The 21,350-nt window shown below is 47.6% G+C and overlaps 1 protein-coding gene across 1 annotated transcript in view; it reads right to left on the bottom strand.

The window, feature by feature from the left end:
- SCARA5 (scavenger receptor class A member 5) overlaps positions 1-21,350 on the bottom strand; it is a 323,038-nt gene that overhangs the window by 153,009 nt on the left and 148,679 nt on the right. The window contains exon 4 of the mRNA XM_077291789.1: positions 6,298-6,972. Coding sequence (XP_077147904.1) covers positions 6,298-6,972 — 675 coding nt within the window. The remainder of the gene's footprint in view (positions 1-6,297; positions 6,973-21,350) is intronic.

The following is a 21,350-nucleotide window of genomic DNA, read 5'->3' as shown; positions in this document are numbered from 1 at the left end:
TTTGTGCAATTAAATCACAGTGATATGTCACACAAAATACTTAATAAGTAACATTTCCCACATGTCCACTTTACATCAGTACAATTTTGGAACCAAAATTTTTTTTTTGTTAGGGAGCTATAAGGGTTAAAATTTGACCAGCAATTTCTCATTTTTACAACACCATTTTTTTTTTAGGGACCACATCTCATTTGAAGTCATTTTGAGGGGTCTATATGATAGAAAATACCCAAGTGTGACACCATTCTAAAAACTGCACCCCTCAAGGTGCTCAAAACCACATTCAAGAAGTTTATTAACCATTCAGGTGTTTCACAGGAATTTTTGGAATGTTTAAATAAAAATGAGCATTTAACTTTTTTTTCACACAAAATTTACTTCAGCTCCAATTTGTTTTATTTTACCAAGGGTAACAGGAGAAAATGGACCCCAAAAGATGTTGTACAATTTGTCCTGAGTACGCCGATACCCCATATGTGGGGGTAAACCACTGTTTGGGCGCATGACAGAGCTCGGAAGCGAAGGAGCGCCATTTGACTTTTCAATGCAAAATTGACTGGAATTGAGATGGGACGCCATGTTGCGTTTGGAGAGCCACTGATGTGCCTAAACATTGAAACTCCCCCACAAGTGACACCATTTTGGAAAGTAGACCCCCTAAGGAACTTATCTAGAGGTGTAGTGAGCACTTTGACCCACCAACTGCTTCACAGAAGTTTATAATGCAGAGCCGTAAAAATAAAACAAACATTTTTTTCCCACAAAAATTATTTTTTAGCCCCCAGTTTTGTATTTTCCCGAGGGTAACAGGAGAAAGTGGACCCCAAAAGTTGTTTTCCAATTTGTCCTGAGTACTCTGATACCCCATATGTGGGGGGGAACCACTGTTTGGGCGCATGGGAGGGCTCGGAAGGGATGGAGCGCCATTTTGAATGCAGACTTAGATGGAATGGTCTACAGGCGTCACATTGCGTTTGCAGAGGCCCTAATGTACCTAAACAGTAGAAACCCCCCACAAGTGACACCATTTTGTAAAGTAGACCCCCTAAGGAACTCATCTAGATGTGTTGTGAGAGCTTTGAACCCCCAATTGTTTCACTACAGTTTATAACGCAGAGCCATGCAAATAAAAAATATTTTTTTTTCCACAAAAATTATTTTTTAGCCCCCAGGTTTGTATTTTCCCAAGGGTAACAGGAGAAAATGGACCCCAAAGGTTGTTGTCCTATTTGTCCTGAGTACGCTGATACCCCATATGTTGGGGTAAACCCCTGTTTGGGCGCACGGGAGAGCTCGGAAGGGAAGGAGCACTGTTTTACTTTTTCAACGCAGAATTGGCTGAAATTGAGATCGGACGCCATGTCGCGTTTGGAGAGCCCCTGATGTGCCTAAACAGTGGAAACCCCCCAATTTTAACTGAAACCCTAATCCAAACACACCCCTAACCCTTATCCCAACGGTAACCCTAACCACACCTCTAACCCAGACACACCCCTAACCCTAATCCCAACCCTATTCCCAACCGTAGATGTAATCCAAACCCCAACCCTAACTGTAGCCCCAACCCTAACTGTAGCCCCAACCCTAACCCTAGCCCCAACCTAACCCTAGCCCTAACCCTAGCCCCAACCCTAACCCTAGCTCCAACCCTAGCCCTAACCCCAACCCTAACCCTAACCCTAGCCCTAACCCTAGCCCTAACCCTAGCCATAGCCCTAGCCCTAACCCTAATGGTAAAATGGAAATAAATACATTTTTTAAATTTTTTTATTTTTCCCTAACTAAGGGGGTGATGAAGGGGGGTTTGATTTACTTTTATAGCGAGTTTTTTAGCGGATTGTTATGATTGGCAGCCGTCACACACTGAAAGAAGCTTTTCATTGCAAAAAATATTTTTTGCGTTACCACATTTTGAGAGCTATAATTTTTCCATATTTGAATCCACAAAGTCATATGAGGTCTTGTTTTTTGCGGAACGAGTTGACGTTTTTATTGGTAACATGCTCGGGCACGGGAGATTTTTTGATCGCTTTTTATTCCGATTTTTGTGAGGCAGAATGACCAAAAACCAGCTATTCATGAATTTCTTTTGGGGGAGGCGTTTATACCGTTCCGCGTTTGGTAAAATTGATAAAGCAGTTTTATTCTTCGGGTCAGTACGATTACAGCGATACCTCATTTCTATCATTTTTTTATGTTTTGGCGCTTTTATACGATAAAAACCATTTTATCGAAAAAATAATTATTTTGGCATCGCTTTATTCTGAGGACTATAACTTTTTTATTTTTTAGCTGATGATGCTATATAGCGGCTCGTTTTTTGCGGGACAAGATGACGTTTGCAGCGGTACCATGGTTATTTATATCTGTCTTTTTAATCGCGTGTTATTCTACTTTTTGTTTGGCGGTATGAGAATAAAGCGTTGTTTTTTGCCTCGTTTTTTTTTTTTCTTTTACGGTGTTCACTGAAGGGGTTAACTAGTGATATAGTTTTATATGTGGGGTCGTTACGGACGCGGCGATACTAAATATGTGTACTTTTATTGTTTGATTTTTTTATTTAGATAAAGGAATGTATTTATGGGAATAATATTTTTTTTTTTTTCTTTATTTAGGAATTTTTTTTTCTTTTTTTTTTTACACATGTGGGAATTTTTTTTTTTTTACTTTGACCCAGGGGGGGACATTACAGATCGCTGATCTGACAGTGTGCACAGCACTCTGTCAGATTACCGATCTCACTTACAGCCGTGCAAGCTTACAAGCACCTGCACGGCACCCGGAAGTAATCCCTGCAGGACCCGGATGCAGCCCCGTGGCCATTTTGGATCCAGGGCCTGCAGGGATAGGAGGTAGGAGACCCTCGCAGCAACGCGATCACATCGCATTGCTCCGGGGGTCTCAGGGAAGCCTGCAGGGAGCCCCCTCCCTGCGCGATGCTTCCCTGTACCGCCGACACACCGCGATCATGTTTGATCGCGGTGTGCCGGGGGTTAATGTGCCGGGGGCGGTCCGTGACCGCTCCTGGCACATAGTGCCGGATGTCAGTTGCGATAGGCAGCTGACACCCGGCCGCGATCGGCCACGCTCCCCCCGTGAGCGCGGCCAATCGCGCTGGACGTACTATTCCGTCCTTGGGAATTAGGGCCCACCCCACATGGACGGAATAGTACGTCCAATGGCAGAAAGGGGTTAAGCAGCGTTGGTCCCCACTGACTGATTACCACAGATGGCGTCATGAACACAAACTTTATTCCAACCCCTTTAAGGACATTCCCTTTTACCTGGGCGCCCAGGGCCAAGGACCGGGTCGCCGCCACCAGGACATCCCCTTTAAGTACCGGACCAAGTACCGACTACCCCTAGGCCCTGGCGGGTAACTCAGTAGTGCAGAATATGGGGAACCTGATATTTCCCTATGAAGCCCGGGCACAGGCTCAGCTTCACAGGAGTACAAAGATGGCTGCCACTTCTTTAAGACTTGGCTTCCAGTGGTACCCAGCAACACCTTCTACCTGTGATCTGGCCGCCGGTGGGACCCTGTGTTAAATATGTGATACGACCCCTTCTGGGTTAATAGACCTGGTGTCAGTCAACAACTGATGGGGGGCACCTGTATTGAGGCTGAAGGCCACCCCCCACTTTATGAAAAGCCTAAAAAAAGTCTGAGGGGGGTCACCATGTTATCTGCTGTTCCCTCGTAAAGTGGATCCAGAAGACATGGATCCAACTACAGCTAAACATTCCCATCTGGAGCCTGACACAACGCTGATAAGATCTGAGCACACCACGCGTACATGTTCGACGGCCCAGGGCTATAAACATTGGACACGTTTCACTGGACCTGACAAAGAGCCGAAAAAACCCCATAAAAGCAGCAACTACAAATCAGAAGACTGATTCCATCGTTAACACCGTAATCTAGACTTGAGTTGCCATTGCATGTCTTTCAAAAGTTTACATCTCATGTGGTTGAGATGGAGGAATTGATTTGATTTCTATCTTGGAAAACATCCTTTACTGCCCCAAAGGCAACTCGCTCTACAGTGTTCTCATATGTGGGCTGGAAAGTTTTCGAAAAAATTCCCAGAGCTCGTAGTTGTAGCAACAGTATTGGCTGCTGGGACCTCTTTCTATCTGGGTTAGGTACATTCCCGAGATCAACAACTCAACAACAATCTGTAATGTATATTCAGTGCTTCATATTTTTCTCTCCCTTTCTCTACAGCTAAGATCAGAGCTGTGACATCCTCTCACTGTTCAGATTCACTCTAAAAAGGCTACTGCATTCCCTGTCTCGACTTTTATACATGCTATTATAGTCCCTCTTGATTAGCTGAGCTATAACATGTAATGTAATAGATGTATGGCATATTATGGAGAAGCTTGCCTGGCCACACTCTTGGTCAAGTGAGTCTTCTCTGGCTGAAGCTATGTTCGTCAAGCTGTAAAATGGTAGCAGTCATTTTGTGTGGTACATGTCAATTATTTAACAAGTTTGGCATATTCCTAATAATTCAACACAAATTAAATTTTCATCAAATCAATTTGCTTATCTCTTGCAAATACTAAGGGACCCAACTAGATTCCTGACTAATTATATCTCCACCTCGTATGAGGCATGTCGGTGGTATGAAATCGGAGGCATATGGTAACAATATAGGGCCATATGCAGAAGATACATCATGAGGCCTTAGAAATAGAATCGTTTGTCACATTGATGTAGATTGAGATCGCTGTGATTTCCTGCTGCGAGAGGGGAAAAGAGAACTGCCCCAGTCCATGTTTAAGAGAAGTAATCTGACTATTTTTGCCTGGTTCATTCTAAAAAGCTAAAGCTAAAACTAATGATATCGTGTACAGTACAGAACTGGATTACATAATCTATGACCTCCATATCCTGGGGTGATTTCTTCTTCTCTCACTCTTACAATATCCATGTATGCGACCATGAAGATGGCTCTCCTCATTAGTCTGGATAGTCTTCTTCAGAAACTCATACAAGCCATGTCTACATTGTCCACAATTGTAGGGTGACCACTGAGCAAACACATAAAGTAGAGGCACTCGTGCTAGAAACGTATCTGGACCCCTTGCCTAAGATCTATTAACATCTGAAAGTAGTTATGATCCATGAGATTAATTTGTATTGAGATCAATTAGTTTTATATGTCAAGGAACAACCACTGGGACTCACACTGATTTCTAAAACAGAGGTCCCTCAACCCTATCATGCTCGAAAAGGTGGCCATTAGGGTTGAGCGAAACGGATCGGTCATTTTCATAAGTCGCCGACTTTTGGCAAAGTCGGCGTCTCATGAAACCCGACCCGATCCCAGCGTGGGGTCGGCCATGCGGTACGCGATCTTGGCGCCAAAGTCGCGTTTTGAATGACGCCTTCCCCGCCATTTTTTCAGCCAATTAATTGTGGGCAGCGTGATGACATAGGTTCCGGCGTCATAGAGCCATATTACCGTTTGGGTAGCAGTGATTTCCGGAGTCAAATACAATATATGCACGGAGGAGAGAGAGAGCGAGAGAGAGAGAGAGCGAGAGAGAGAGAGAGCGAGAGAGAGAGAGAGAGAGAGCGAGAGAGAGAGAGAGCGAGAGAGAGAGAGAGCGAGAGAGAGAGAGCGAGCGAGAGAGAGAGAGAGAGCGAGAGAGAGAGAGCGAGAGAGAGAGAGAGAGAGAGAGAGAGATGAATGCACATTCACTTGCATTGGGTTCCGGGACCGGAGCCCGACTTCACAGTAGAATCGGCCGATTTCACACGATCCGACTTTTGAGAAGGTCGGGTTTCACAAAACCCAACTCGATCCTAAAAAAGCAAAAGTCGCTCAACCCTAGTGGCCATCACAAAATAACATTGATCAGCTATCTGTAGGATAGGTAATAAATGTATGATGGGTGGGAATACAACTGCTTGGACCCTCCTTGATGAAGAGAACAGAGGAAATGCGTCTTCCGAGTAAATCAAGCTATAGTGACCCCATAAAAAGTGACTAGATTAGTGGCCACACATGCGCACTACCTCTATATTCACTTACGGCTCACAGGACCTCTGTTCTTATGATCAGTGGGGGTTATAGAGGTTGGACCACCCATGATAAAACATTTATGACCCATTCTATGTATACGTGTTGAGAGTTCTACAGGGGATAATTTCTTTAGGTTAGAGAAAGAATGAAGAAGTGGCCATGCATGTAACTCCAAGAGCTGAGCACATGACCACCATACAGGAAGTTCTCCATTTTCTGTCCAAGATCTTTAAGTAACCAACATAAGACAATGACCTACCTCTCAATACTGTGATGTTTTTTAAGGCTATCGAGTGCTCCCAGTCTTTGAGCCGCAGGTCTTCGGTCACGTTATTGATAAGCGCCATCTCATGCTTTAGCTGCTGCTCCATCACTATATGAAGAAGTCTCGTCTTTCTGGTGTCTTCAGACACATTACTGATGAGACCTTGAAGCTCCTGTATCCTTGAATGATGGATCCCTATATCATAATAAAAAGTCCCATTCATAGCATTTAAGGTGACCATCAAGTCACCTAACTGCTCGTTAAGTCCTTCAACTTTACTCATTAACATCTTCAACATGGTGTCATGGTGACTCCATATATAATGACTAGTGTTAACTTCTGTAGATAGTCTATAGATATCTAAGTTGTGAGAGTCAGTGACCTGGTTTAGGCTAACGCCGAGACCTGAGACCATCGCGTCCGTCTTGGAGGCCAAGTCTTGGACACCATTGAGGTTTCGCTCAAGTTTCTGTAAGGATTCTGTCAACTGAAACAATGAGTCTGTATGGTTCTGGAAAAGGTCCTGCAGCTTCCAGATATGGTCCATGAAGTCTCCCTTGAAGGTGAGTTGCATGAGCTTAAATTGAAGATCCCTGTAGCTCTCATTCAGACGGTTGACATTGCTCGTTAACACCTTCAGATCTTCTGGAGCACTTTGAGGTCTTGATACTAAAGCAAAGAAGAAACAAAGGCATGAATAGCAATGACAGAAATCATACAAACAGAAACTGAACACAGAGCTCCAGATCCCCTGCAGAGACACTGGGCTACCTGATAAACTCTGGCAACCAGCAGCCTCCACTGGCGGGAGCTAATGAGCTTTCTGCAGACAATGAAAAAAAAGCAAATAATAACAACAATATTAATACAAATTTAATAAAACATGATTGATTAAAGGGGCTTTTTTCTATCTGGGACATTTCTGCCATAAGGAACCGAATCTCCAAGACTGTCCTACATGTTTCAATCAGGTTGTCCTGACCCAACCCCACATTAGCATTGTGGCATGGCACCAGTATGGGAAAAGTATGTGAACCCTGGCCGTCATCCACGCCATGTTGAGGTCCTGAGAGTCTACTATTCATAGTATCCTGTTAGGTCAGCAGGGAAGCTGGCCGCCTTCTGGATGTTTACTTGTCCTTCATGTGATACTGATCCCTGGGGAACAGAGCTCATCAGATCCCCAATCAATAGCGCATCATGGCGTCCGAACATCTGAGGTTACTACTTCTACTTTGTTGTGAAGCCAAATGGGTCAGGTTATTTAAGTTGAGATAGAAAAAACACTTAAGAAAGGAAGAAAAGGCAAAATTCCTCAGAAACAAGGTCTGACCTAATACAAAGCAGGAGTCACGGGCCTGGCCTCGCTCCAGACACAATTAATGTATATCTTCTGTAGGGGATGATGAGATTTATACTAGAGTCTTCCCGGCCCCACTGATTTATTTGGGCCTGTCAGTTCTGGCCGGCTCTGGGCGTCCCGGATCCAGCATGTTATCCCCCGTCCTATACGCTTCCTATAGAAGGCGATGCGTAGGTCCTGCAGGGCAACATAGGGGGAATCGCCTAATGTCAGGTGGTCGGGGGTCAGATCTAACATGGCTGTAAGAGAATGAAAAAAAGCCTGATCTCAGCTGAACGAGGATCCCGTCAATGAACCAAGACCCCAATGCCGGTCCTGGGCTTCAGGTTGGCTACTTGTGTGTCTTAGGGTGACAGGGATTCTTCTAATTACCATTACAGTGCCTAGGTCCAGGGGCTAGTGATCAACACGTAGGCTATCAAGGAAGCCATGGGCAAAACTACCAGGCTGGCCGGCACAGCAGAAATCCTTATACTGTGGCATCACTGTGTGCATTATCCCTATACTGTGACATCACTGTGTATTATCCCTGTACTGTGACATCACTGTGTGTATTATTCCTGTACTGTGACATCACTGTGTATTATCCCTGTACTGTGACATCACTGTGTGTATTATTCCTGTACTGTGACATCACTGTGTGTATTATCCCTGTACTGTGACATCACTGTGTGTATTATCCCTGTACTGTGACATCACTGTGTGTATTATCCCTGTACTGTGACATCACTGTGTACATTATCTCTGTACTGTGACATCACTGTGTGTATTATCCCTGTACTGTGACATCACTGTGTGTATTATCTCTGTACTGTGACATTACTGTGTGTATTATCCCTGTACTGTGACATCACTGTGTGTATTATCCCTGTACTGTGACATCACTGTGTGTATTATCCCTGTACTGTGACATCACTGTGTGTATTATCCCTGTACTGTGACATCACTGTGTGTATTATCTCTGTACTGTGACATCACTGTGTGTATTATCCCTGTACTGTGACATCACTGTGTGTATTATCCCTGTACTGTGATGTCACTGTGTGTATTATCTCTGTACTGTGACATCACTGTGTGTATTATCCCTGTACTGGTACATCGCTGTCTACGTTATTTCTGTTATGTGACATCACTGTGTGGATTATGCCTATATTATGACATCATATCACTGGGTGGGTAATGCCTATGCTGTGACATTACTGCGCATATTATATAGACAGGAGATAACTTTTTTGGGGGGAATAACTCTTTAATAAAGATCATTATACTAATAATGATAATGTGGCTGAGGAGGAATAGGTCACCACCATGCCGCGAGTTTGGGTTGATCGTATCCCTTTTTCTCATGGGTGGAGATGACTTGATTTTGACTCCTCCTTTTTACAGGCTATTTAATTTGCAACAATATACAGCACAAGAAGCTTAAGATTCATATCAATGTTTTGTCCTACATGAGACGAAAGTTGGATTTATGAAACTCCACTAAAAGGAGACCCTTTTACATCTGGTTACATCTTTGAACACAACAAACTACTGAGCACATACATGCAGTTGACATAAAGCTGATATGGACCCTAATATTAGTTTTACTAGAATTTTCTTCCTCATGGGCAGTACTAACACACTTGGTACATCTCCCAATCCTTTAGCATTGTTTTCTCACATTTCTACTCCTCATGGGCTGTACTAACACACTTGTTACATCTCACAATCCTTTAGCATTGTTTTCTCACATTTCTACTCCTCATGGGCGGTACTAACACACTTGGTACATCTCACAATCTCAGCATTGTTTTCTCACATTTCTACTCCTCATGGGCGGTACTAACATACTTGGTGCATCTCACAATACTTTAGCATTGTTTTCTCACATTTCTACTCCTTATGGGCGGTACTAACACACTTGGTACATCTCACAATCCCTTAGCAGTGTTTTCTCACATTTCTACTCCTCATGGGAGGTACTAACACACTTGGTACATCTCACAATCCCTTAGCAGTGTTTTCTCACATTTCTACTCCTCATGGGCGGTACTAACACACTTGGTACATCTCACAATCCCTTAGCATTGTTTTCTCAAATTTCTACTCCTCATGGGCTGTACTAACATACTTGGTACATCTCACAATCCCTTAGCAGTGTTTTCTCACATTTTTACTCCTCATGGGCGGTACTAACACACTTGGTACATCTCACAATCCCTTAGCATTGTTTTCTCAAATTTCTACTCCTCATGGGCTGTACTAACACACTTGGTACATCTCCCAATCTTTTAGCAGTGTTTTCTCAGATTTCTACTCCTCATGGGCAGTACTAACATACTTGGTACATCTCTGAATAAGCAGCAAATAAAAATGGGGAATCTCTCAGCATAGTTTGATCCCATCTCTACTCCTCATGGGTGGTACTAACATATCTGTAAAATTTCCCAATAGGTAGCAAACAAAAAAGAGGAAACCCTCAAAGTGTAGTCACATTTCTACTCCTCATGGGCGGTACTTATGCAATTTAGATTTCTCCTCTCTACAGGCATCACAACTAATAATAAAGGAAGTCCGTGGCCATCTTGCCCTTTTTTTAAAGATTTTTACATTTTTTTTTAAATTGATTGTCTCTTGAAACATTTTGGAAGTCACGCTACTCCTGTGTCATCTGGATCTGTCTGGGGTTTGGCTGTAGTTAGTGTGTTTATTCTGCTTTTATAGCCTGTGATTGTCTTTTCTTAAATAACCATGCACTCACAAGGCCGGGATAATGTGATTTGTTTTTCGACACTAATTCGGCTCTATAATTTAAGGACACGTCAAGGAACAAACGTGGGCAAGAAAAAGTCATTAAAACCTAGAAATGGATCTGAAAGTTAAGGAAAGTTGGAAACAAAACCTCATCATATTGGCAGCGTCTAAAAGAACATCTCAGCTGTAAAAGGCCCTTCAAACATCTGCCAAATGAAAAAAAAAATTCTGCCTCCCACAGTCACCACCAGGGGGAGCTCAACATATACAGATGAAAACACTGAACTCCATAACATCGCTGCATTGAGTACACTCCCTCTAGTGGTGGTTGGAGGAAGTCACAATGGTTGGTGGGGATTCTTTACAGAAAAAGCATTTTTATCACATCCCAGGTCAGTAGCAAGTAAATAAGGGCCCCTTCTATGAAAATTAAAATTTTCACATAATTTTAAAATTTTTGGTGGTTTTGGGCTGCAAAAGGTTAATTTTACATCCAGTGGTAGTCAGGACGACTGAACTTTTTAATAGTATATTAAACTTGATTGACTATACATGGTTAATTATAAATTCCCTGGTGTTCTAGAGGAGTGACTGGTTAATTTCACATTCCCTGTGGTCTGGTGACTGAAATCGGTAGTTTCCCAGTATCTAGGGGGCTGCGCTTGGTGGACTGTCTATCTAAATAGTATGGATACAGTGGCCCTGATTTGAAATGAATGCAGACGGTCACCAGCAAGAGTTTATCTTCATTTTACAAAGTCTCTTTAAGAGGTAATAGGCTTGAAAAAAAGGGAGATAGTTGGTTTATAGTTAATTTATGTCAATGAGGAAACACTTTGTAATTGTGACAGTCTGATGGCAAACACCTCAGCCGCACCTCCTTCCCACAGACACAATTGAAGTGTCCGAGGGCAAGGCCGCCCATGCATATCCATGATCTGGCCCAGCAAAACTTCCACACTCAGATTCCATCTTAACAAACGTATCTTTACTGTTATACATTTTCATTAACACAGCGGAACACAATAATAGACAGTACAAAATATGCCTATTCACAGAAACAAACTTTCCCTCACTGTCCCTATCCACACGTTACCAGTTCCTTTGCTCCAGGAGGTTATCTTCCCACGTCGCAGGCCTGTCTGTCACTGCAGGGAGACGCTCCAGCCGAGGAGAAAACAACAGGGAGTAAACAAAACTCTGTCTCTCAGGTCCAGACTGTAGTCCTTGGGGTTCAGCAGGTCAGGGTGGAATGTTCGGCCTCTCAACAGAGGGCCCGCTTACAGTTCATGGGCTCCAGGATCTGTGAAGATGTCACCGCTGAGTGCTCCGCAGTGTGGGAGCTGGGAACAATCTGGATGTCAGCTTCCAAGAGAGAGGGGTCATCCAGGCAATCTTCTATATCGCATCAACTGGAGGACGCCAGCACACACAGACCTCTCTCTGCACCGACTGGTTTCCCGGGCTCTTCTTCTTCTCCCTCCCCTTCCTGGTCACATGACATAACAGGGGGGAGTTTAGCCAATACAGTTTGTTTCTCTGTAATCACATTCGGCATAGGTATAACTTCTGGCCACACGGGGGCAGTGTCTGTCACAGATTCTATGTCAATGATAACGGAACAGCCACAGCCGGCCAGCTCACTACACGCCCCCCCACTTGAAGGTTGGCAGTCCCTGTCAACGACTGACTCCAGGGCGGCGATGGCTGTGGAGGTTGTAGGACCCGGCTGTGAAAAGGGCCACACATATTGGTCTCTGTAGGACTGTCCCGGGGGCACTCCTGCGGTGGTCCTCGCGGTCTGCCTAACGGGTGCTAGTCTCTCTCCCCGATCAGTCACTCCACTCTCCGCCCCAGTCGGTAAATCAGTCGAGGAGGTAAGGGGTTCAGACGCGTCAGTCAGGCGAGCAGGGGTAGGAATGTCTTCGCCCTCTACATCCCCGGTATCGGTGTCTCCCACAGTATTAGTGACATCCGTCTCTCTAGGCATTATAGGAGGGGAGTCAGGCTGAGAACGACAGGGGCGCAACATGTTATGGTGCAGGGTGCGGAGGCTGCCGCTGTCTTCGCCTTGTACTTGGTAGACGGGGCCACCAGGGTACGGGTGTCCAATTATTCGATAGACTTCGGTCTCCCACTTGGGCCGGAGTTTTCCTTGTGGTTTCTTTATACGAACTAGGACTAGTTGACCCACACTCAGTAGGTCTTCTTGTACTGGAAGTGGATCAGCGTGGACCTGGTCCTGGATCTGCTGTTCCACCAGCCGGTAGACAGTTTCCATCCTTTGACGGTGTGCTTGTAGCCAGGAAGGATAGGTACCACAGGTGTCTTCATCAGAGTTAGACAGGTGTAGCTCATGGATGCCTTTGCCAGGGCGGCCAAAAAGGAGGGTGTAAGGCGTGTATCCGGTGACAGAATGGACTTGATTGTTATAGGCCCACAGCAGTTCTGGGAGGAATCGAGGCCAGTCGGGCTTTTTGTCTTCTGCTAAGGTTCGGATCAGTTGTAAGAGGGTCCGGTTGAAACGTTCACACGCGCCATTCCCTTGTGGATGATACGGGGTGGTCCTGGACTTCTTGATTCCATACATCTGCTGAAGTTCTTCAATGACTCGCCCTTCGAAACACGCCCCCTGATCAGAGTGCAGCCGCTCTGGACACCCGTAGACCCGAACGAAGTGTTGACAGATGGCCTGTGCAGCTGATTCGGCAGTCTGATCTTTGGTAGCAACAGCGATGGCGAATTTCGTGAAGTGGTCCACCATCACCAGACAGTACTGGTAGCCACTATTTGCCATTCCGATCAACAGATAGTCCACCATCAACAACTCGATGGGCCTGGATGTGCTAATAGTCTGGACGGGTGCACGCTGCTCAGTAGACTTGTGGAGTTCACATGTACGACACCTTAGGCAGACGTTTTCAACCAGCTTACGGAGTCCTGGGCAAAAATGAATTGCTGGGTCCACCGGCGGGTCTTGTCTATGCCGAAGTGGCCGTTCCTTCTGTGGGCTTCAGCCACCATCTCATGGGCTAGCTGCACCGGGACGACAATCTGCAAACATTCTTCCAGCATATGGGATAAAAGGGCCCTGCGATACAAGACTCCATCCTTCACGATCAGCCGATCCCATTGGGCAAGTAGGGCAGAGGCCCTGGTTGATAGTCGGGCTCTTACTTCGGAGGGTGGTTTCTCTTGTGTCTTCACGTACTGTTTCAGTAAGACGTGTTCAGGGTCTCGATCTTGAAGCTTGGCCCATTCTTGTTGGGACAGGGGGGACCCCACTACGGCTTCGATCCCACCTACAGCATACTGGCGGCTATCTTCTATTTGTTTAGCTAGCCGGGCAAAGTCGGGCAGTTCATCTTCCTCCAACTCTTCATCCCGGTCCCCTACCGGCGGGGATGATGTCACTCTGGAAAGGCTGTCAGCATTCTGATTCTCCGTCCCCGCTCTGTATTTAATTTTGTATTGGAATCTAGAGAGCCTTGCCATCCAGCGCTGTTCCATTGCCCCTAGTTTGGCATTTTCTAGGTGGGCAAGAGGATTGTTGTCATTCACGACCAGCACCTCCGCCCCTGTCAGGTAGCCAGCAAATTTCTCTGTCATAGCCCAGGTCAGGGCCAGGAGTTCCAGGCGGAAAGAGCTGTAGTTGACGGGGTTCTTTTCGGTGTCATGGAGGGATCTACTGGCATAGGCTATTACGCGTTCCTTGTTATCTTGGACTTGGGAGAGGACCGCCCCGAGACCTTGAAGGCTGGCGTCGGTGTATAACTGGAACGGCAAGGTGTAGTCTGCAAATGCCAGAATAGGGGGTGATGTCAGAGCAGCTTGAAGCGCCCGGAAGGATTTTTCTTGGTCGGGCCCCCAGCTGATGCGTCGTCTTCTGGGACTGTTCGCGGTCCCTCGGAGGGTCTCATGCAGTGGTTCTGCAAGCCGGGCAAAGTCCTTGACAAATCGGCGGTAATAGCCCGCTAGCCCCAGGAAAGCCTGGACTTCTTTGATGGTAGTTGGCTGTGGCCATGCTTGGACAGCTGCTATCTTCTCTGGAGAGGGTTGGACACCTTCGGCCGAGATCCGGTGTCCCAGGTAATCGATCTCCTGCTGGAATAGACGGCACTTGCTGGGCTTCAACTTCAGGCCGTGTTTCTTCAAGCGCTGGAACACTTTGCCAAGCTTGTGAAGATGATCCTCGAAGGTGGCGGAGTATACCAAGATGTCATCAAGGTATATCAGCATGAATTCGAAGTTGAAATCTCCCAGACAGCGTTCCATCAGTCTCTGAAAGGTCCCTGGTGCGTTATTCAAGCCGAATGGCATCCGGTCAAACTCGTACAGGCCCATGGGAAGGATGAAGGCGGTCTTTTCTCTGTCCTTCTCACTCATGGGGACCTGCCAATATCCACTGGCCAAGTCTAGAGACGAAAAGTATTTGGCCTTTTTCAGGGCGGTCAGTGACTCTTCGATCCGGGGGAGTGGATAGGAGTCCCGGATCGTGCAAGCGTTCAACCGACGGTAGTCTACGCAAAATCTCAGGGATCCATCTTTCTTTTTGACTATCACCACGGGTGCAGCCCATGGGCTCTGGCTTTCCCGCACCACTCCGGCGTGTAGCATAGATTCTAAGAGGCTTTTCACCTCCTGGTATTGTTGAGATGGTATTTGTCGGTACCTCTCGCGAATAGGGGCAGCATCGCCCGTGGGAATCTCGTGTTGGATACTGGTGGTGTACCCGAAGTCGGTGTCATGCTTTGCAAAGGAGTCTTGGTGTTCTCGCAGTAGTTTCTCCACTTGAGACACTTCCTGTTTGGTGTACTGGGACGGGTCCAGTTGCACTTTTTCCAGTAGTTTTCGCCCAATGTCTTCATCATCTGCTTGAGCATTTATGGCTGAGACAGTTACCGTCCAGCCATCTTCTGTAGACGGGGTGAATTGTAAGGGTCCCATGGGGTTCACTTCTGTGGGTAGAGCATATACTCTGGCAAGTTGCCTGCCAGCCTCAAGAGCTACACCTACGTCTGCGGTGTTGTTTAGCCTGACAGGGACTCTTCCGTTCCTCACGACGGCTAGGGTGCGGGCGACTAGTGGGTTTAGCTTACTCCCACTTGGAGCCCTCGGCTCGATTAACACTTCAACTCCTTCAAGTTGTCGGTTGGTGTTAAGAGGCAGGGAAATGACTGTCTCTTTTTCAGCGGGCAAAGTAATCCGGGTACAGCGGGGCACTTTAATGGCTGCTAGGGGTAGTTGTTCCTTTGCCATCTGTTGAAGTCCAACGGTCCGGATTACGCGCTGGAACGCCAGACGAGTCGGTTTATGTTTGGTAACTTTCTGCGAGTACTTGGGCCCTTTTCTTGTCAACAGCATAAGGTCCAGGTCTTTCAAGATATTCATTCCAATTATTACTGGGGTCTCGGAGCCGAAGCCTTCCTTGACAATGACGATTCCTCGTTTCCCTAGGTCTTGTCCACAGGCCTTCGTATCCATCCAGGCGACTCCGATTACTGGAATGGATAGGTTATTAGCCGCAATTATCTTAATGGTGGTATCTGGATCACAAGCAGTTCTTGGTTTGAGGTACTTTTCATAAAACTGTTCAGAGATCGTGGTCACTTGCGACCCAGTGTCCATCAATCCTTGCACCGCAACTCCCTCCAGAATAACTTCAAGTATAGGACTACTCGAGGCCAGAGTACTCCGTTGCTGGTTCTGTTTTTCTACACCCCATTCTCTGTCCCCCCCTGCTGCTCGAACCTCAGCTGCAGGGGTGTCTAGTTTAACGGCGGCCATTGTGGTGAGACCTGGTGTGGTGGCTCTGCTTGTGGATGTAGCTGATATTCTGTTCGTCGTGGTAACTGATGGTTTGTTCGTTGAGGACAACGATTCGCCCTGTGGCGAGGGTCACCACATGACCAACACGGTCCCGTGGGACGGCTAGGTCGTATCCGCTGGTCTCTCTGTCGTTCTAGTGTTAACTGTGACACCTGTTGCTGTAAATCTGCTACCATCTGTTTCAGCTCCTCGGTGTCACTGTTGGGCTGTTTACTGTCTAATATGGATCTGCACGCAGCGCTTTGAGTCCCCACATCCATGATGGGTCCCCTAGAACGTTCTATGGCTTCCTGCTTGACTTCAGCGAAGGTGAGAGTCGGCGTCATCCGAATCAAGTCCTGTAGCGTACGGTTAAGATACTGGTCTCTCAGCCCTATAACGAATTGGTCTCTCAGTACCAGGTCACGAGGAGCTATAGTAGCCAGTTGTTCCCCTCTTGCACAGACTTGTTCAAGGAGTACCTGAAGGGCATTTGCATATTGGGGAATGTCCTCCCATTCAAGCTGTGTCCGTCTGAAGAACAGGTATCGCAGTGTTCCCTGGTACGTAGTAGGTCCATAGGTCTTTTCCAGCACCCGCACCAAATCCTCCAACACACGCTGCCCCCTGACCGTCTCCAGTCTGACTGTCGTCCATGCCTCCCCCTCTAGCGTCAGTACCGCCATTTCTGCCAAGGTCTTAGGGTCAATATTATACATTTCTCCCAGTATCCGCACTTGTTCCGCCCACTCTGGTACGGGGTAGTTTCGCCCGCCAAACTTCCTGACCTGGTTTACAATGGACACCGGCGGCGGTTTCTGACTGTATACTGGGCCTGGGTGGGAATCTTGCTGGGCACAGATCCTGCCGACTACGCCAGATGAAGTGAGTGAGGGTAAGGTTGCCCATGCATATCCATGATCTGGCCCAGCAAAACTTCCACACTCAGATTCCATTTTAACAAACGTATCTTTACTGTTATACATTTTCATTAACACAGCGGAACACAATAACAGACAGTACAAAATATGCCTATTCACAGAAATAACGTGTAATAACAAACTATCCCTCACTGTCCCTATCCACACGTTACCAGTTCCTTTGCTCCAGGAGGTTATCTTCCCACGTCGCAGGCCTGTCTGTCACTGCAGGGAGACGCTCCAGCCGAGGAGAAAACAACAGGGAGTAAACAAAACTCTGTCTCTCAGGTCCAGACTGTAATCTTTGGGGTTCAGCAGGTAAGGGTGGAATGTTCGGCCTCTCAACAGAGGACCCGCTTACAGTTCATGGGCTCCAGGATCTGTGAAGATGTCACCGCTGAGTGCTCCGCAGTGTGGGAGCTGGGGAACAATCTGGATGTCAGCTTCCAAGAGAGAGGGGTCATCCAGGCAATCCTCTATATCGCATCTACAGGAGGACGCCAGCACACACAGACCTCTCTCTGCACCGACTGGTTTCCCGGGCTCTTCTTCTTCTCCCTCTCCTTCCTGGTCACATGACATAACAGGGGGGAGTTTAGCCAATACAGTTTGTTTCTCTGTAATCACATTCGGCATAGGTATAACTTCTGGCCACACGGGGGCAGTGTCTGTCACAGATTCTATGTCAATGATAACAGAACAGCCACAGCCGGCCAGCTCACTACACAATCTCACCAGGATTAGTGCGAAAAACGGAAAATTTTGTGCAGCGACGCTGAGACCCCGGGGTCCCGCGTCTCTTTAAGAGGTAATAGGCTTGAAAAAAAAGGGAGATAATTGGTTTATAGTTAATATATATCAACGAGGCAACACTTTGTACTTGTGACAGGCTGATGGCAAACACCTCAGCCGCACTTCCTTCCCATAGACACAATCTCTATATCTTCATCTCTGTGCAGCACAGCAAACGTCCACCACGCCGGTCACATCCCCTTCTCGCTGTCATCTCTCTTGGCAGCTTGCATACCCTTGTGCCAAACTCACTCGCTTAACTTTTCACAGACCCTCACTCACACACAGACCCTCACACTTGTCTTCAGCTGTCTCTGATGGGCTAATCCAGAGATAAGCCTCTATGACCATCTCTGAAATATCTAATCCTTTCCCAACTCCACATTGCCCCTGACTCAGCATCTCACACAGCAGCTCAGTGTGTTACCTCTTTATGCTCAGAAACCTTCACTCCTGAGTCCTGCTACTTAGTGGCTCACTGCCTGGGCATCTTCAAAAAATATATGGCTACAGACAACAGCAATCCTTCTCAGCACACATGCCACACTACACTGAATCTTAGGATAAGCCTGTACACCCCCACTAATTTTACATTTCCTGGGGTCCAGTGCACTGACAGGATAATTTTATATCCCCTGGTGGTCTAGAGGTGAGAAATGGTAGATTTTCCATTACGAGGTGGTGTTAACTTTTCATCTCTTGGTGTAGATTTGGACTGTTCTCAGGGTCTCATACTAGGGGCCCTCATGTAGTTTGGGGCCCTTAGCTTCTGCCCCGGTGTTCTTCAGGTAATGGCTGCAGCCAATCGCCGGGAACACGATTCCTGTCCGCAGTTCTATGAAAATCAAGTGCAGAAAGAAGAGGAGCCGCATCCAGCCAGGAATCTGTAATGTAGCCGGGCGCAGCGCCAGCACCGCATAAACCCCAAAGTGTTATGTGATTTACTGAGACTGCCTTAACCCCTGCAGCCAGTCAGCGGGAAACTGACTAAACACATACAGATGTAGCAGAGCTGAGACTGACAAATAAACAAGAGCTCAGGCAGGTGTAGAAAGGTCACCGCTATCGGATACAGCAGAGATGAATGTGTTAGGAGCAGAGAGGTGGAGGCTTGCCGGATTGTAAAGAGCCAGGATAGTCAGATGGAGCAGAGCTGGGTTTGTCAGATGTAGCAGGGCTGAATATGTAGAGGTAGTAGAGCTTGGTTTGTTAGATGGAGCAGAGCTGAATATGTAGATGTAGTATAGCGGGGTTTGTTAGATGGAGCAGGGCTGAATATGTAGATGTATCACAGCTGAGTTTGTCAGATGGATCAGAGCTGAATATGTAGAGGTAGTAGAGCTGGGTTTGTTAGATGGAGCAGAGCTGAATATGTAGATGTAGTAGAGCTGGGTTTGTCAGATGTAGCAGGGCTGAATATGTAGATGTAGTAGAGCTGGGTTTGTTAGATGGAGCAGAGCTGAATATGTAGAGGTAGTAGAGCTGGGTTTGTTAGATGGAGCAGGGCTGAATATGTAGAGGTAGTAGAGCTGGGTTTGTTAGATGGAGCAGGGCTGAATATGTAGAGGTAGTAGAGCTGGGTTTGTTAGATGGAGCAGAGCTGAATATGTAGAGGTAGTAGAGCTGGGTTTGTTAGACGGAGCAGGGCTGAATATGTAGAGGTAGTAGAGCTGGGTTTGTTAGACGGAGCAGGGCTGAATATGTAGATGTATCACAGCTGAGTTTGTTAGATGGAGCAGAGCTGGATATGTAGATGTAGTAGAGCTGATTGTGCTGCTGTAGCAAAGTTGTCAGAGAAATAAAAGCCATATAGAGAGTTTACATTTGTCAGATGTAGCAGAGCTGTGGATGTGCAGAATTACGTTTGACAGTGGTGCTGATATATAGCAGAACTGAGTAGAAGTGGCGACGTTTACAGCTCGTCTGATGTATTAGACCCGCATTATGTGCAATGTCCATTGGAGTCAGCAGTGGTCTGAGATCCACCTCAGCTATTTTCAGTGGCTCAGTCTGCTACTCTGTCCGTCCTCCATGCTTTCCACTGCAGCTCAGCTTTTTTCAGTGCAAGAGCAGGATGATAATAAATATAAGAAAAGTTTTGCTTCTCTGTAGCAGATTTTGTGTTTCACAATTTTCTATATCTCTGCTTGATGTCAGTGAATGAGAATATTCAGATTATTGCTGTGACACTTTCTCGGAGCTGAGGGTTTGTTACAATTGTATCTAGGCGATGATCTCCAATGTAAGCCGCCAGTTACAGTATGGCTGACTGTGCTACTAGCGCTATATGCAGCAGCGGCCCACGGATGGCGGAGTCAGGGCCGTTTTCTACTATTTGCGCAGTATATAACGTGTCACGCTTGCGGTATAAGATGTTCTGTTTTGCTGTAATTGGGGCAGATTCGTCCTCGTATTTTTATGTGATACAGATGGTGAGTAATGGAGCTGACGAGCGTGCAGAGTCTTGGCCAAGCGACGGCCCCTGAGGGTCACAACATGTAAATCACTGAGGTATATCTCCGCACAGCGCCCGACCCCTGAGTCACCGCCCGGCCCCCGAATCACCGCCCGGCCCCCGAGTCACCGCCCAACCCCTGAGTCACCGCCCGGCCCCCGAGTCACCGCTCGGACCCCGAGTCATCGCTCGAACCCTGAGTCACCGCCTAGCCTCTGTCACTGCCCAGCCCCCGAGTCACCGCCCGGCCTCTGTCACCGCCCAGCCCCCGAGTCTCCGCCCACCCCTGAGTCACCGCCTGGCCCCCGAGTCACCGCCTGGACCCCGAGTCACCGCCCGGCCCCTCAGTCACTGCCCAGCCTCTGTCACCGCCCAGCCCCCGAGTCACCGCCCGACCCCCAAGTCACCACTCAGACTCTGTCACCGCCCAGCCCCCGAGTCACCGCCCGGCCCCTGAGTCACTGCCCAGCCTCTGTCACCGCCTGACCCCCGAGTCTCCACCCACCCCTGAGTCACCGCCCGGCCCTTGAGTCACCGCCCAGCCTCTGTCACCACCCGGCCCCAGAGTCACCGCCCGTCGCCTGAGTCACTGCCCAGCCCCCGAGTCACCGCCCGGCCCCCGAGTCACCGCCCGGCCCCTGAGTCACCGCCCAACCTCTGTCACAGCCCGGCTCCTGAGTCACCGCCTGTCGCCTGAGTCACCGGCCGGCCCCTGAGTCACCGCCCAGCCTCTGTCACCACCCAGTCCCCGAGTCACCGCCCACCCGAGTCACCGCCCGCCCGAGTCACCGCCCAGCCCCCGAGTCACTGCCCATCGCCCGAGTCACCGCCCAGCCTCTGTCACCACCCAGTCTCCGAGTCACCACCCGCTCGAGTCACCGCCCGGCCCCTGAGTCACTGCCGAGCCTCTGAGTCACCACCCGCCCGAGTCACCGCCCGGCCCCCGAGTCACCGCCCGGCCCCTGAGTCACTG

Source organism: Ranitomeya variabilis, chromosome 2 (genome assembly GCF_051348905.1).
Source record: "Ranitomeya variabilis isolate aRanVar5 chromosome 2, aRanVar5.hap1, whole genome shotgun sequence".
In the NCBI taxonomy this organism is placed as follows: domain Eukaryota; kingdom Metazoa; phylum Chordata; class Amphibia; order Anura; family Dendrobatidae; genus Ranitomeya; species Ranitomeya variabilis.
The sequence above is the reverse complement of the archived record's forward strand: the minus strand, read 5'-3'. Positions and strand labels throughout refer to the sequence as shown.